At 29.1% G+C, this 18,684-nt stretch overlaps 2 protein-coding genes across 2 annotated transcripts; both read left to right on the forward strand.

Annotated features, from left to right (window-relative positions):
* The first annotated feature begins 803 nt into the window (after positions 1-803).
* Positions 804-1,716, forward strand: LOC124843183 (uncharacterized). The gene has a single exon (XM_047319845.2). It carries the CDS (start codon positions 877-879, stop codon positions 1,486-1,488), a length of 612 nt encoding a protein of 203 aa, XP_047175801.2. The 5' UTR covers positions 804-876; the 3' UTR covers positions 1,489-1,716.
* Positions 1,717-10,948: 9,232 nt separating this feature from the next.
* Positions 10,949-11,926, forward strand: LOC148194121 (putative UPF0481 protein At3g02645). Its single transcript, XM_088097118.1, has 2 exons — positions 10,949-10,972; positions 11,331-11,926. The coding sequence occupies exons 1-2, from the start codon at positions 10,949-10,951 to the stop codon at positions 11,862-11,864; spliced, it is 558 nt and encodes a 185-aa protein (XP_087953244.1). The 3' UTR covers positions 11,865-11,926.
* Positions 11,927-18,684: the final 6,758 nt, after the last annotated feature.

Below are 18,684 nucleotides of genomic sequence, written 5' to 3' on the forward strand. Positions count from 1 at the left end.
TATAAATCATTTTCTTTCATATTCAATTTTTTTTTTCAAATATCAAATGAAAGAGAAAAAATAATTAAGAGCATCCCTTTTTCTCCCACACCCTTGGAACCAAAATTTTAAATCACAAATTACATTGAAGCAAGTTACACATTGATTTTTATTTTTAACTTTTGAAGAAATAATTTATTATTGAAAAAAAAAACTCAGTAAATATTTCCTTAATTAGTGTAGCGTATGAAGATGCCAAAACAAATAAAAAAAATTAAACTCGGTGGGTGTTACCCCATGTTTCCACGAAAATGGTTTGAATTTTCCACGAAAATCATAGGTGCATAATTTTTTCTCGGTCAACGTGGATGATGCTTCTTTTTTATCATATACAAGATCAATACCGTTTACTTCAATAATAATAATCTCTTGACCTGTAAAAAATCTGAAAATATCGAATGTACACTCTATTTTAAAAAGATGCAATTGGTGAGAAAAAAAATATGCAAATTCAATTTTACTTAACCAAGGTTCCTTGGTGTTAGTTTTGGCATCATGGCTTATCTTTTTGTATGGTTATATTATACATGTGGGTGGAATGAACATTATCCAACTTATTAACATTACGTACAATCAACAAATTAATTTAGAGATTGTATTCCTTTTTGAAAAAAATATTAAGAAATTTAAAAAGTAAAAATATTTTAGAAAAATAGTAAAAACTGATTTATTATTTGAAGGGCAAAGTTGGAATGGAAGAAAGTTAGATTTGGAATATGATGTTAACTCCCTCAGACATTAAATAGAGTAGTCTCTTGTGAATTCAGAATTCTGAATTCTCAGCCTCAGCACAGCACCATCACCCAAATCTCTCTCACAGGATACATACAAACAAACATGTCTACTCCTCCGTCTTCCAATCTGAAAACCTCACATACAGTTCAAGTTTTCTCTGCCATAAAACCATCACCGCATACTCCATCGCCGTCTTCTTCAGCCTTAAGCTCCATGAAGCTCAAGAGCCTCATCCACACCCTCATAGTCTCCCACATGTGCCGTATCATTCGTGCACTCTCTAAACTCAAAGCTGCAATCTTGCAAACCCTCAAAGGAAACCAGTCAAACAACATTCACTACCTCCACCACAGAAAGCAAAAGATGACCAAGAAGATCATCTCCGGCTCCTTCAGGCTTCACTACAACTGGTGCTCCTCCAAATCCTCTCAGGTTATCACAGTCCCCTCGAGGGTCTTTCAGGGTTTGTCAAATCCTCCTGATTCCGACCACTTGTACGAGGATTGCCACGGCAGCGCCCAGCTCTCGGGCTACTTGCGCTGGCTGGAAGAAAAGATTTCTGACGATGATAACAATGACGGCAAGAGTTATTGTGAGACTAACGAAATCGATATGATGGCGGAATTGTTCATTGCGGATTGTCATGAAAAGTTTAGGTTGGAGAAGCAAGAGTCTGATAGAATGTTCCATGAAATGTTGGCTAGAGGCATGTGAAATTTGGTGGAACATGTTACTATTTAAAAGTTCAGACAATAGAAGGGAAGGGCTTTGTTGAATTTTATGGTGTATTTTCCTTTCTTTAATTAACTTCTCATAAGATGGAAAAAGGGTAGTGAAAAATGGAAGATGGGGATTCATGCTTATATATATGTTGATAGTCATGGAAGTTTTATTTTGCCTTTGGCTTGTTAATCAGAATGAAACTGCATCTTCAAATTCTCACTCTTTTCTCTCTGACTTTACATGTTATAAAACAACTGTCATGGTTCCGACCAATTACAGAAAATCATTACATGTACACGAAAACTGGCTAATACCATACGTATGTGGTGGTCCTCTGTATCGTGTAATAATTTCCCTCGAAGGGTGTGTGGTTGGCTGAGTGAAAACACGTGAACTGGGTTGCTGAAGAATTCTATCAGATGGGTTAATTTCAACAGTACTTCTTTTCGTAGTCATGGAAACTTGCAGTAAAACTAATCATGGAAACTTTGTTATTTAGGATGAACTGCTGTAAAAGTTCTTGCTTTTTCTTCTTTCTTTATGCAGTTTCGTTGACAAAAAAAATGATATCTGCTTACTAGTATTTTGCAGACTAAAAAATTTGAAGCGATGAAATTTAAATTCCCAGTGAAAATGGAATAAACTGTTAATAAATTCCGCAAAGATGGAATTGTATTTATACACGAGGTGACATTGGTTTTCTTCTAATACAACTTTGAATAAAATACAATTTTTACGAAAATAACCATTGACCTGAATTGTATATTATATATGAAAAATATCAGTGTAACAGTAGTTTTTGTGGAAGTGAGCGATTTCAGCTGTTAATTCAAAATACTATATTATGACAAGTGGTGAAATTTGGCTTTAATAAAAACAAAATAATAATTATCTATCAAACAGTAGAGTTAATTTAAATACATTGCAAAGTGAAAAATTAAATTGTTTTATATATGTGATAAAAAATAAAGTTTAATAAGTAATTTTGAAATAAAATTATTTCGTTGATATAAAAATGGATTGTTGTTTTATTTAAAATAAGCATAAGAACACTTGGGGGCATTAACCATTCCAAATGTTGTTCAGTGTGGAAATGTGAAGAATTATTATGTGCTGTTAGAACAATTTTATATAACCATGGTATAACAAGAGTATTTATCATTCAAATGGAATTTTTTTTTTCAAATATATTAGTGGGCCTCATAAATAAATTATTGTGGATTATTTAGCACATTCTTACTTTTACATTATTAAATTTCACAATAAATAATAATATTTTTTTATTTATAAGTTGACTGGGGTTAAATACTGAAGATTAATTAAAACAATAGATTAATTTGTATTCACTACTTGGATAAACAATTTATGTGACCAATTATTTAAAAATGATTGTTGACTGTGTTTCTAAGTAATTATTGTAAAATGAGTTACTAATCAAACTATTTATTAATAAAGAAAAGACTGTTTATTTTAAATAAAATATATTTTATAATATGCAAAAATGGATGATAAGATGATAATTTTTATATTTATTTGACATATATTATAAAGGTAAAATAACAATAAATTTTTATATTTTTTTAAAGTAAAAAAATAAAAAAGATAATGTGAAATTAATGTTAAAAATATGTGTACCTGAAACTATTATTTCTAAGATAGTATGGTGGAATGTAACTCCATGGAAATCTTAAGAGGTTATGTCTTGTCATTGTAGCTATAAAGGTGGTCTGCAATGGAAACAAACTCGTTGCATGTGTCTTTTATATCTATATATATATATATATATATATATATATATATATATATATATATATATATATATATATATATATATATATATATATAAAAGAAATAAAATAGAAATTCAAAGTGGCTATTAAAAAAATCAAGAAAAAAGTAAAATAAATAAATAAAAATGTTACCATTTTTTTATTTATTTCCTTCGTGCTTATCTTCTTGCATAATTTCATTAACGCTGTTTACATCCATCTCCTCCAACCAAATATAAGTGAAAATTTAGAGGAAAAAAAAAAGAGTCACAGACTTAAGTCATGAAAAGGATTTACAGAAAGCAAACAACAAATGTATGGAAGCTTGTGAAAACATATTTTATATATTTTTATTTAGTTATTAACTTTACTTTTAAAATAATTCTGATTATGAATAATGAAAATAATTAACGAATCTTATTTTAAATAAAGACTTCATTATTTTCACAATATTTTACATCATATGTATTATCAAACAACCATTATTTCAGAATATTATTATCTATACACGATACTTTAAATCACATTATTATATTATAAAAGTAAAATAATCATTAAGAAAATTATATTTATATAAAAAAATGTCAAATAAATAAATAAATAATCACGTGTCAAATATCATTACTCAATATTTTATCTTGTTATTAACTATGTATATCCACGGACTATTATTTCAGAAACCTAAAACTATTGCAACAATAATTATATCATTCTTGATGAACCCAATTAAGTAGTATTAGTTGGGATCATAGAAGCTTCATACATAAAAATGAGTAAACTAAAGCAGAAAGAGAGAATCCTATCAATTGTAGAAGATACATTGACAGTAACAAAACGATAAAATAACTTGCAAATAAAAAGTTCATGCCTCAGTTTTCATCACAAAAACTGCAATTAATGCATGGAAATGGCAGGGAGTGCAGCTAGCTGTGAGCAGAACCATGTGTGTGATGTGCTATAGCAATAGTTTGGCTTACATGGCCGTAACATCAATACTTTTCTTTTCTCATCACACATTTCCCAAGTTCATTATAAACTAATTTACTTATATTATCATTGTTGCTGATCCAACAAGATTTTGTATATATGACACGAATTTGAATATGAATTTCTGCTATATATATTTGAAGGAGTTTTACTTGGAAAGGTATAAAAAAATGTTACGGCGCCATGTCTTCTGATACTAAGTATCGTCCTAAATTTGTGGACAACAACATATATCTTATCCCTTATTAATGCATTTTTTGGCCTCATTCATTTGTCTGCTATTGTTTGTTTCTGAGGGTTGTGGCCAAAAATATGTATGAATGAGAAATGATAATCACCGTACCAATGAATGTGTTAAGACATAATTCATTTACTAGGTTGCCCCTCGTGTGTGTGCATGAAGGGCCCTTCTTGTCGAGGGGAACACAGAATTGTAAGCCACGTGAAACTTCAAAAACTTTCCTCAACATCTTACCTATGTCTCACAACCTCTAATAACACACAAAATATTCAAACAACTTTTGGTTTTTATAATGTAAATCATGAATCCATCTTTAACCTAATTAAACATGTACTACAAAAGCATGTCAATTTATAATGTATAGAGCATATGGTTTTGCACACATCTTGAGCTCATTCTGAAAATAACGTTTTTTTGGGAAAGTTCTCCGTTGTTCATGTTTGTTTTGGTAAAAGCACGGATATGTTTGTTCTCTCCACTAGTTATTTTTATGGATTTTAGTGACATGTTTTTTAAGGTATTTATTTGTTGGTTATGAACCAAAAATGTATTAAGAAAAAGTCTTTCATTTGTGTGAGCGGCAATAATTATAAAAAGTTAAAAGTTTTTCTTATTAGGATGCTTAAAGTTTTGTCTATAATTATATATTAATTTCTTAACTAGTGTCTTTAGGCACCTATCAAGATTCTTCGTCTTATGATATTTGTTAATGTTGACATTTCTTATCTTATAATACCATGATTATGTTTGATAATGCAGTTGAAAACTCCTGGTTAAAAAATAAGATGAAAATGCTGAAAGCTGCTGTTCATAATTGAAGTGTTGCAAATTTAAATATGGATTGAAATTCTAAGTAACATTAAAAAAAATTATAAATATTAAACCTTGAAATTTTATGTTACAACCATATTAATTTTTCAAAAGAAACGTTGTAGATAAAATTACTCAAACTGTTCAAGAGTTAAGTTGAAATATCCAATCCTCCTCTGCTTGAATATTTTTCAAAACTTTCTGTTGAAATTTCAACAAGAAAATCATAACGAAAGAAAAACATGCATTAGTAGCAAAGACAAGAATCTTAACATTGACTCAGATAAAAAATATATATATTAAAATTTTGGTCCCCCTTAGTTTAGTAAATTACATTAATGAAGATGCACACACCCTGTCCCAGTAGCAGACAGGTAGATCATGTTACAGTACTATCTCTCTCTCATGCTTATGTGAAAAAGGACATTCATCTTATTACTCTCTTCTTTAACGTTGTCTCCAATGGAAAAGGATTGATTGATAAAGATTTCTTGTTTTTTATTGGAAGATTCCATCCATGAATCAATGATTTACTTCATCTTAATTAAAATACTTTAAATTCTTTTCATATTCAACAAATCTTTTTCTTTAACCATCTTATTTATTAAAAACCCTAATGGCTCATTTATTTATTTCTCGCTTGACTATGGAAGAAGAAGCCAAGAACATAGTCAGTGATGCACTTATAAAATCAAAGTGAGAGAAATGCATTGTATTGATAAGTTCTTCTATTCAACGCCTTGTTTATATCTTATCACAAATACCATCTGGTCTTAATAAACAAAGAAAATAAATTTTGATTAACTAGTAATTAATTTTATGATTATATTATAAGTGTAGGATTATGATTAAACAATTCTAGGGTTTGATGATTAAAAATGAGAAACAATTTGGGAAATCGACACTGATGATAGAAACATTTGTCTTTGTTACTGTTAAGCCATGTGATCCCTGCGCTGTTTTAATTGATGCAATTAATTAATTAATAATTTATATAATCAAAATAGAAGAATCTCATATCAGATGCGTTCACATTATTATTATTCATGGTTTTAACAAACTATGATAAGAATCTCAATTCTGATTAATCTTTAAGAATTCGTTGCCACTTTGTAGATACCATACATATTTAATTCTCATTTTTTTTTATGAAGTATGTTCTTTTTTATCCTTCCTTCCTTAATTTCTCTGAAATAATATAGTTTTCTCATTAATATCTAAATTGTGAACGCAAAAAAATTCTCCCAGCACATTTATTTTAAAATATTGTATTGACTAAATGAAATTCAAAATTAAAAGGATAATTTAGTTTAAAAAAGTGACTTTTAGAAATAAAAATAAAAGGTGAATTATGTCATTAAAATATAAAAAATGATTTAATTTATTTAAATTACGAAGGAAGTATATATCCGTTTAAAAAATACAAAAATAAAATGTATAAATATCTATTTTTAAAGCAACAAATAAGGTAAACATAATTTTCTCTTAAGAAAAAAAAAACTCCAAACATGAGGTCTTCCACGGGTCAATGCTTTCCGCACCCATGTTTTCTTGCTGCAATCCAAAATTTAAATTGGAAAAACAAAAACTGACTTAGTTGAAAGGGCATAACTGATATTTCAAACATTATGGGTGTACAGCAAGAAAACATTGGAGTTGTACACCTATGGGCCTTAGTCTACCTTTATTGATATATTAAAATGTTAACTTTTAAAGGAGAACGCAAATCAAAAATTCTAATCCAAAGCTTTTACTTTTTGAACTTCTATAATCGCTTTCGACATTTTCCAATAACAAATAGTTTATAAATCCTTACTCTTTCTAAAATTAATTTTCTTTCTATTAAATTATGTATAAAATTAATTTTCTTTCTATTAAATATACACATAAAATATTATATTTATAATAAAAATATATATAAATTAAATAAAAAATATAAATAAATAATAATAATTAAATATCTAAAGATAAAAATAAGAATAACATATCTAACAACCTATCTAAATATATTAAAAAGAATTATTACATATTTCATAAACATTTAAAGAAAAAAAACTGATTCCATTTAATCTGAAATTCATAATCTAAATTTGATTTTTATTATTCTATACCATTCACTTTGGCTGTGATAAGATTTAGCATTACCGTTACCTGTAAAACCCCAGAAAATGGTGTTTTAGAAGTGATGGTAGTCTAAAAATGGTGAAACTCGATTATTTTAATATTAAACGATTTTATTATATATAGTTTTGTTATAAATGAGTTTCATTATTTTAAAACGTATCATCTCTCTATAAACCACTTTTCTAGAGTTCTCTACCTTCTCTCTAAGAGTTCTTGATCTCAAGTCGTCTATTCGACGATCAGGAAGTGTCTAGGCGATCCTGGCGTCGAGGGCTACAATTCCTACCGATCAATTTCTTGATTCAAGCCGGTAAGTTGTTTCTCCTCTTTCTTCGTGAATTCTTGAATCTTGATAATGCAATGGTTTCTGTTTGCATGTATCAAGTAACATTTCCCTTCAATTCTTGACTTCAATTAGGTCCTCAGGTTGGTTTCCTATCACCAATCGGTGAGCTGTATGTTTTTGTAGAATTTCCTTGCAGTGCAAGCTACTATCGGGGTTTCTTTGACCTGTGTTTTTGATTTGAGGTAAGGGAAGCTAGAGTTTTCTTGAATTGATGATAATTGTGTATGTTAGAGGATGCATGAATATTGAACTGTGTGAGTAAAATTTTGTTCTATGATTGAATGTAGAGAAATCAATAAGGTGTTTAACGTTTTGTGTGTTGATGAATGATGTATAATATGTTGAATCTATTTATATATGAGATTGATGTTGAATTTAGTGTTGATAAAGTGAATTGTGATGATGGAATTATTGGGAGTAAGGGTTACTCTTGGTTATAGGTTATTTTGGTCTAGGAATGAGGTCTTAAAAAGTGAAAACTGTGAAAGAAGTCTTGTGAACTGGTTTGGAGTATGTGAAGTTTATTTTGAGTGTGTTGTGAGTGGTTAAGATGTTTAAAATGGATGAAATATGAGGGGAGAAGGTTTGGTGATAGATAAGGTAGAGTTGTACTTGGTTTAGAACTCAATTTGAGGAAGTAAACTAGTGAAAACTTGAGTTAGAAGTTCTATGCTAAAATGATCACTTTGGAGAGTTTTGGTAAGTCAATTAGGACTTGCTTGAGTTCTTAAGTTGCTTGAAATTGTGCCACAAGTGGTAGATTGTGATTTGGGTCCCTAAGTTGATAAATTTGATGTTCTAGAGTAGGAATTGATCCATAAACACTTTAGATTGATGTTAGAAAGGTTTAGGAACATTTAGTCAAGTCTAATTAGGTATATAACACAATTTAGGAATGTTAGAAGTTGAGAAAAATAGTTAGAATTGGTAAACTTGGGTTGGGTTGCTTAATTCTACAGAATTCGTGCTACATAATTATGCAGACTCGTTTTGCGAATGGATTCGCACAGCAAGTGGTCTTGGAGAGTTGTTATATGTTTGAGCAATTCGTACAGCGAGGGGGTGCGTTGTGCGAATGGATATGGTGTTTGATCTTTGTTTGATGATTCACACAGCGAATCATTTAGCTGAGCGACGAGAGGTGGTCTCGGGTCACTGCCAAATTAATTCGAATAGCGAAAGGTGGCGCATAGCGAGTGTTTAGGGGGTTTGGGCCACTATCTAGACTTTCGTATAGCGAGTTGGGACGTTATGCGAAGGGGGTTGAGGTCTGGTTCTACTGAAAGTTTATTCGCACAGCGAGTTGGGTCGCTGTGCGAGAAACCTCTGGATTCGCTCTGCGATTGTATGCGCTGTGCGAATGATCCAGGTTTAGGTCACTCTTTTCTTTTAGTCTTAAGTTGATTTAAATGAATTGTTGAGTGCAATATGAAGTATGTTTAAGTTTGTCTTACATTACATAATTGGTTATTATCACGAGTTATGTTATAAAGTGAAAATATGTGATTTCAAAATATGGTTGATGGACGTAATTCCATGATCCTCTCGGAGAGGTTACATGGTGATGCCCTATATTATGATCCAAAGTGAAATCTCTTGTTGAGATTCAAGTATGTTTAGAATGAATGCAGGAGCTCAGTCTTGGGGGTTATCCTAACACTCTAATGATCTTTCATTCTCACATACAGAGGATTGATTCATGTGGTGAGAATAGTAGGAGGTCCTAGTGTAGGCTCTACTTGGAGGCTTATTGCGCGGTAACATACTAACCTTGTGTGTGTGGTAGGGTGAAACTCGTGGCAATGACTTTGCAAAGCAGTAGAGGCCACCACAAGTGCACAACCTGCCATAGCTCGACAATCATTCTAAGTCCGGACAGTCCAATCATAATAATTGTTCCGCATAAAGGGTTTGATAATTGTGTAGTGATATGTTGGTTGTATATAACATGTTTTAAATGAGTTTATATATATCGTTTCTCAATTGTAAACTAGCTTACCCTTGCATTTTTTGTGGTCTGTCTTTGTTTGTGGTTTCTCTATTGCGACGATCACCTTAATGGTGTGAGTTTAGGGATACAATCTTTCAGTTAACTCAGCGGGAGGTTGGGAGTGAAGCTTGCAGTAGAGGTTGTACTTTATTCTTCAGGTGTAGAATTTTATTCTTCGCAAAAATCTCTAGTTCTGTTTTATCATTATTAATATAAGGTTCATTTTAATTAGAGCTGTCAACTGAACCCCAACCCCATGGGTTGGCCCTAGCCCCATTTAAAATTAAGTCCATTTTCTTTGGCCCATTTAATGGGGGGCTTTTCTGAAGCCCCAGCCCCCAAAGCCCCTAGGAGGGGGGTTGGGTTTGGGATGGGGTGGGGCTGGCCCTCAATCCGAAATTTCATCTTTTCACTCAACATCTTTCGCGAATTCTTCTCTTCCACGACTCATCCACGACTCGGTTTCTTCGTTCTCTCCCTTCCGCAAGGCCAAGGGGCTCACGTCCTCCATCATTTTCTAGGGCATTAACAACTAAAGAATTGATTCACGGCTATTGCGAACTCCCTTCCGTTCTTCAACGTTCTTTCACTGTGTTCTTCATTGTTGCAACAGGTTGGTCCTTTACCCTTGTTTTATTTTTCCTCTGAAATTTTATATACCACTTTCTGATTTTGTATATACATTTTTGCACATTTTTAGACATGATTTTGTATATACAACCTGTAAAAGTTCTCTGTTTATGCTAGTTGATGGGTAGAGTGGAAAACAGTGTTATTTAATACCATAATGTTTCTGTCTTCTGTTTATGCTCTGATTTGAATTTAAAGGTAGGTAAATAGGTGGAAGAATATATGTTTTTGTCTTCTGTTTTATGCATTTATATGCTAAATTTCTTTACTTGTCTCAACACTAATTACAAGTCTGTTTATTAGAATGAATGGTAGATTAAACTTTGCATGTCACTAGTTTTTCTCAGCCATTCTTTAGTTGATAATTTTTTAAATGCAAAGTTCTAACTCTCGGCTTCAATTTCATTGACTCTTCATATCTTTATCTAGGAAAAACGTTAAGCAAAAGAAGTTTAACTCTGAACAGAAGAAAGCATAAACTCCATTTATTTTGGGTTTTATTTTTTAGGTGCGTGAGTAAAAAAAATGAAGAATAGTTTTATAGTTTGGGGGAAATGCCCTTTCTCATCCCAGCTATGGTTAATCGGTTTTAAGTTTAACGGGTTGTTTTCTGGGTCACGTCTTTCCCTTTTCAAAAGCAGTTTTCCTGACCCAACAATATGTTTATTGAAGACCTACTAAAAATATTGTTCATTTATACAGAAAAGATGATGTAATACAGAAAAGAGTATTGAAATATTTCACACTGGTTAAGTTTGCTTTATAAGGGGTTAATGACACCATGTGGTTAATTTTGTGAAGCAAGTAGTTAATAATATTGTTAATTTATAAAGAGTTTATGAGCAAGTTTCATTTTACATTTGATTCTGATTTTTGTGCATTCTTGTTTGTATAGTTTTCCTCTTTGGTATTTTTCCCTTTTCATGAGTGTATTAGACTAAACCTCTCTGTCTAAGCAAGTTTGAGAAGAAACGATTCTTCAGCTGGTTTGTTTGCTTGGGTTGTTTGCCATGCTGCAAGTTGTTCAAAGCTCGGTTTCAGATCCCCCAGTTGAAAGTAGACCACACAACAGAGTGTGTTCTGAGGAACCTAATAGCATTTGAGCAGTGTCACTATCCTGAAGAACCTTACATCTTCAACTATGTTTCTCTGATTGACTCTTTTATTCACTCCAAAGATGATGCAGAGTTGCTGGTTGAGAAAGAAATTATTGTCCATGAACTGGGAAGTGATCAAGAATTGGCAAATCTGGTTAATGATCTTTGCAAACATGTGACAAATTCAACATGCTACCACCAGATCATGGAAGATGTTAATGAACACCACAACAATGCTTGGAAATGGGCAATAGGGACATTGAGGTGGGTTTACTTCAGAGACCCTTGGAGAAGCAGATCTACTATAGTGGGGGTTGTTGTCCTAATATTCACTGCCTTCAACTTCTACCGTGTTACTGATCTACTCTTTTAGTAAATTGAGAATTATATTGATGGAATCACCTTTTCTGTATTACATCATCGTCCATGATTGCACACTAACTGTTACATTTCCTATTTTCTCGCAAATAAGTGGCCTGTTTATTATCAAACATATGAATTGATAACAAATAGCAGTTTCACATCCTTAACTCTAGAAGAGGAGTTAAAATTTTGTAAAAAGAAAAGCCCATGGGCTGGCCCTAACCCATAGGGCTTTGGGGTTTTTAGCCCTGTGGGCTTTTTTAGTGAAGGGTTATTTTTGGCCTTGTTTTGGCCCCAACCCACATGGGTTAGGGCCAAATCTTATTAAAGGGGCTTACTTGACAGCTCTAATTTTAATAGTTTTATATTACTAAATTGGGATGTTAAATTCTAAATCTAAATGTGTTATATTCTTCATTCTATTTGTTTTTGCTTTCTTTGCATAATTACTGTTACCTTACTATGAATTCTCTTATCATTTTATAAAATGATATTTGTAGCCAATTTAAACTGATTAAATTCATTGAATTTATCAAATTTTATAAACGATTTTTAAAAGCTAATTTTTATAATAGAAATAAGAATTAATTGAGTTTTAAAAATTTATAAATTTAAATAGGTTGAATTGAACTTTTATTAAAAAAAATTTAATTCTAAAATATAAATTATTGAATTCTCACACATTAAGAACAATATGGTTAAAATAATTAAAAAATGAAGTACAATAAAAACTAATTAAAATAAAGTAAAATTAAATGATATATAATAATAATTATTTAAATTTGGTACAAAAGATTAAAATTCAAATATTAAGTATACAAATCCATATTAAAATAATAAATTAATAAAAAAATCTATATTTAAATATTGAAGTCACTAAATATAACATAAAAATATATATTGATATGAAAATATAACTTTTGTAAGTGATGATAGATCATTATTAAAAAATTGTAAAATAATACAAATTAAAAATTTCAAAAGGGGAATTCATAGCACCATGTAAATAAAAAAAATTCAATGTAAATATAAATATAATTAGAGATTTTAAAAATTCGTTAATTGACTTAATTTACATACATTTAACTTAAATTAAAAAAATGTTAAAATTATATGATTTAGAAAGTTGGGAACTTCAAATTATATGTACGTCAAAATAAAATTAGTAAACAGTTAAGAATGAATGTAAATATAAATATAATTTATCATTAATCAGTGATACGTTTTAAACTTTAAAAGTAATAAAAATTTCAAAATTTGAAATGAAGATTCGTATCATCACGCGTATATAACTACTATTTAAATACATTTTAAATAAATAATATAAAGGTATTAATTTAACTTAGTAAACATTTCTTTAAATAACTATTGAATTGAAAAAATATTAAAATTTTATAATTGTGAAATAATTCGAACATGAAAGTAATATGTGTATCCAATGAAGTAATTAAACGGAAAATTTTAAAATTTGAATATAAAAACAAATATTTTTATTAAAATTTATATAAATTAAATTAAATTATATGATTATACAAATATACTTAAAATTATACTTGAACTTACATACAAAATAATTAACATACGAAAATTAAAACTATGTTTAATAGCCTTATTTGTCCTTAGTTTCGCTCTAGTGTATCAAGTTGATCCAACCTTTTAAAAAAGTGTCAATTTCGTCCATAATTGATAAAATTTGCTCAAGTCTCTTCCGTTAAATATGCGGAAATGACATTAGTTTTTCTTTCTCTTTCTTCTACTTCTCGCAGCAACTCTTGTCAGCTTTTTATCAGTGTATGATTTACTTCCTGACACATAAATCATTTTGTGAAGTAATTATATACACTTTTGTTATATCAGAATTTTATCAATTTAATATTAGAGACTTATTATGTTTTCTTTTTAAAAGTTGAAACTTTTTTAAGAAAAACACACATATTATTTATATATATATATATATATATATTTATTTATTGTGTGAATAAACTTTTATTCGAAAGACTGATGAGTTGAAAATATATTTTATATTACTTTCATAAATTGTAAAAATATAATAATTTATAATTTAATTTATAAACGAACATAATCTTTTATAATAATTTGAAAATAAAAAATATATTTAACCCATAAAACATTAATTAAAAAAATGAGTTTTATAAGACTATTTTACTGTAATAAAAGTGATAACAAAATTTAAAAGTTGTAAAAATGTTGAATTATAAGAATAAAAAACAATTCCTCGAAGAGTATATATGTTTTTCAACAACAAAATAAAATATTAATTAGAAAAATAATAATCTAATGAAACTCATACATTACACAAGTAGTAAAAAAATATATTAAAATTGACATGGCACAATAAAATTCACTAAAAATACATTAAAGCTTATTACTGTGGATTTTACTATTTCATATCATTTTTAAGATTATTGGTTAGCAACTTTTACTCTAATATAAGGATTCTTACAAGGCTCATACACACTCCATTCCTTTAATTTGGTTTAATGACAAAACTTATGTTTTCAAGATAGAGTTTTTTTTATTGAGTAAATATTACTGTTATATTATGTGTATATCTATATTATTTAGTCATTAATTATAAGATTAAATATGTTTTTTTATTAAATTATTTTTAAGAATGTGTTTCATCCTTAAAATAAATGTATGGTTTTTTTTACTTTATAAAAATAAGGCAAAATAATAGAACTTTACATTGTAGTGTAATATAACTTAAACATATATTTTGTTAAAAATTACTTTTACATAACTTTTCTTCAATACAAATAAATATAGTTTAAAAACAAAATACAATTTTTAAAAATTGTTTAGGAATAAAAATCTAGTTAACCCTTAATTATATACGATACACAAACTTAAATTTTTGAAGAGTTTTTTCACAGTTGAAATCATATTTATTATTTTTATAAATCTTATTCTTATGTATATTTTAAATTTTTAATAATTTATTCATTAGAGAAGGAGAGAATTAGACAAATACCAAAAATTAGGAATGAGACCCAATATATTTTAGTTTGTTTAATCATTAACTCATAATTATTTGGAGAAACTATGAGCATTAATTCACATGTTTTATATAAAGGATCACGTCAAGGATAGTGAGATGATGATAGCACTGATAAAAAGCTGATGCATTGCAGAGGAGCAGAAGTGAGAGAAAGAAAAGTTAACTCCATTTTCGCATATTTAACGGGAGAGACTTAATTGAGGCAAATTTTATCAAGTATGGACGAAATTGACACTTTTTTAAAAGGTTGGACCAACTTGACACACTCTAGCGAAACTAGGGACAAAAAAATCTATTAAACCTTAAAACTATTAGAAGTATTCAAAAATTAAAACTATTTAAAGTATTAAAAAAACTTAAAAAATAACCGTTACAAAAATATGTTTGTTAAAATATGGAACTCAATTTATTTTCTTCCATTACATCCAATAGTCGCTTATTGTTTAACATTGAAGTCAAATGTAGTTTAAATTTGTATTCTTCTTTTCACCCTCTGAAACGTTTTTTAAATAGAAAACAGTGACAGAGTTTCACTCTCCAAATCAGACAATACTTAGGAATGTGGTGATGTCTCAATAGACTTGAGATCACAACATTAACGTCGTCTGTAGGACAAAAACTTACATTACTCTTTGGTACACTCAATAATCTCACATCACATAATAATCGAATAATAGTCTCGTTCACAATGAATAAAAATTATTTTCCTTATGGATACATATAATTGTACAACACATTTTTTTCTCACATGTTTTTATTATTAATTAAAATTTATTGAAAATACAAAAACCATGAATAAAACTCATATAATAGAAGAATTGTGATAACAAAAATTTTAGTTTTTAATAAATTACATCTAGTAAAAAATATATCTAAAAGAAATTTTACAAAGTTTTTTTATGTCTTTTAAAGTAAAATCCTAAAAGAAAACAAAGAGCATAATAAATATCAAATAAATTTTATATGTTAGGGAAAAAGTTTCACCCACATTATTGTTCACCACTATTATCTAATTTCACTAAAAAAAATCAATTATTACTAATGGAAATATACTAAGAGATTTATATCTATTGAAAAAAAAATTTTACTCATGGATATCATTGTTTAAATTATCGACAGAAACATTTGTTGAGAAACTTGTATGAGAAATGATGAACCAGATATCTGTCAATAAAGTTTTATGATAATTATTTATGACCAAATATTTGTTGATAAGTTACTCAACACGACTTAAACATTTCAAATTCTTTCCTCGTTTCAATTTCACCTTAAAAAACTAAACCCTCTGAGTGTTGAGTGCGAAAAAGATCTCACAATGCAAAACCAACTTTGATGTTGTTCGTTGACCTGTGGTGAGGAGTCTGGGATGTTGTTGCTACCCACCGTGACACATTCAGTGTCGGTGTGACGCTGATAGAGAAGCTTGGAAAGGGCAACTGTTAATCCTTTTTTTCTCTTATTTTCACAATCTCATCCTCTCTTATGAATTTATTCTTTATTCTGATACATAAGCTTTTATTTGGGCAACAAAAATCATATTTAATGCTCTAGCAGCTTCATTATACAGTTTCGTCTTTCATGCATTGCTGCTCTATTTTTTTGTTTTTTTTTTTTTGCAATAGTAAGAGAGAAAGAGAGAGAGATAGAGAGTAGTTTGAATCAAAATTCCTGAATTATGAAAGCATAACTATAAACACATAAAGCCTGTATTCCCATATTTAATTTGTTTTAACACATAAAACTACAAATTCAAAATGGTTAAATTTTGCATAATAGCCTAAAAGCTCGACGGTTCGACAAACTAATTAACCTAGTATATTATTTATACTTCCCTAAAATTAAGTTTAGAACTAAAAACTAAAACCTACACTAGACAAACTAACTAACCTAGTCTTTAACAGCCTCAGTCCAACCTAAAATTGTCCCCACAAAAACCCAGTTAAAGCCACCTCAATCCAGCCATAGCCTCAATAGCAACAACAAAACACTCAAGAAGAAGAAAACAATTTTGATGGATATGTAGATTATTAGGAATCTATGTTACTTATAAACATATTTTTAAAAACTCTATGTTTGTTTGAATTGCCTTATAAACATGTTTGTGATGTTTGTCTGGTATTATATTAATGTTTGTTTGAATTTTATTATCTGGTAGTCATTATTAGTTTTGTATTGCCTTATTAGTGTTTATTTTCAACCATTATAGTCCAATGCATTGGCAACTGTCATGTCATTTATTTACGAAATTTATTGATGGATATTAATGTCCCATATATGAGTTTTGTAATTATCAATGGATAGTCTTTCGGTAATTATCGACATCTCTCGATAATTACCGATAGGCATATCTGTCGGTAATTATCGAAAGATGTATTCGTTGGTAATTACAAAGAGATGTATCCATTGATAATTACTGAGAGGTGATATATGTTAGTAAATATTTTCGATAATACTGTTATCGATATATTTTAATTTTTCTATAATTCATCAAGAAACAATTATTATAGACGAATTTTTATAGTTTTTAACGTTGATCATCGGTAAATCTTTTATATTGTATAAAAGATCATACGTTATTTCTTTTGTTTCACATGTTATATGACAGGGGATTTTGCCAATTAGAAATACCAAAGCAATAAACATTAGCATTGCGTGTCAGCTTCTTTCCTTGAACAAATTTTGGTGATCTCCTTATACTTTCCGCATTATGTTTTATTGGAAGTAGGTAAGAAACCACATAGTATTAACTTTTTTAAGTTAGTTATTTTTTGTTAAGGAAGAAAATAATTAAAACTAACCAGTTAACAGTTCAAACAAAGAGCCATGAGAAACATTAATGATAATTTTCTTTTTCTAAATTGTTCTACGTATAAAATTTAGCAAGCTATGCACTCCAGCTTCCAACAACACCCTTATTTCAAAATATCTCAAAAACCTCCTTAAGAGCCTATGGGAAAGAGTATGATTTTAGAGACAATCATTTACATACGTCATGTAGCTCAACAAAAAACATGAAGAAAGAAATCAAATGACAATATCCTTACATTAATTTCCTCTCTACCCTACAATATATGTAGTTTCCTTGTTTAAAATTCTCCCAAATAAAAAACATGAAGTCATGAATATTATCATAAGAGAAAATGATAATATAAGGAAATATAAGATAGAGAAGTTTTGGTGAAATATAATTTAGGGTGGTACCACCCAACTAATATATGAAAGCGTCCAAACAATGCATCATATAAACTCCAAAAGGTTTCAATCTTTTTGGTTGTAAAGCCAAGTTTTGTACCTAAAAGTGCATGGCTAGATGTTCCAACAAAACACTATCCAACAATCAAACGTGCATTCCTTACTTTCCATGTGTTCTCACTAGCTACTATGTTTCACCTTACTCTTTCAATACTCATAAGCTCAAACAAATCATCTTCTACTTAACGTTAGATTCGCCTAATTCCACTTATAATCTCTTTAAAAAAATATTATATTGGATTCAACTTAAGTCATACTTTTTTATGTGTGACTTGATGTACTTTGTGACTTTTAGGGGAATTCGTCCTATTAAAAAATATACAGTATAAATAACTAGCAATTGTATACTTTTTATTACTGGATATTCTACCTTCTTTTTTTTTCGGAAAAACCCATAATTTTTGTGCTTTTTTCTTCCTCTCAATATTTATTAATATGGAGAATATTAAGCAAGATTAACTACTATGGAGAATATTTTTATTCTCTTAAAAGACAATAATTGATCAAAATAAAATATTGATATCTAGATCCCTGGAGTTAATTTAATTTATGCCCT

Source organism: Vigna umbellata, chromosome 8 (genome assembly GCF_029865625.1).
Source record: "Vigna umbellata cultivar VRB3 chromosome 8, Vumbellata_1.0, whole genome shotgun sequence".
In the NCBI taxonomy this organism is placed as follows: domain Eukaryota; kingdom Viridiplantae; phylum Streptophyta; class Magnoliopsida; order Fabales; family Fabaceae; genus Vigna; species Vigna umbellata.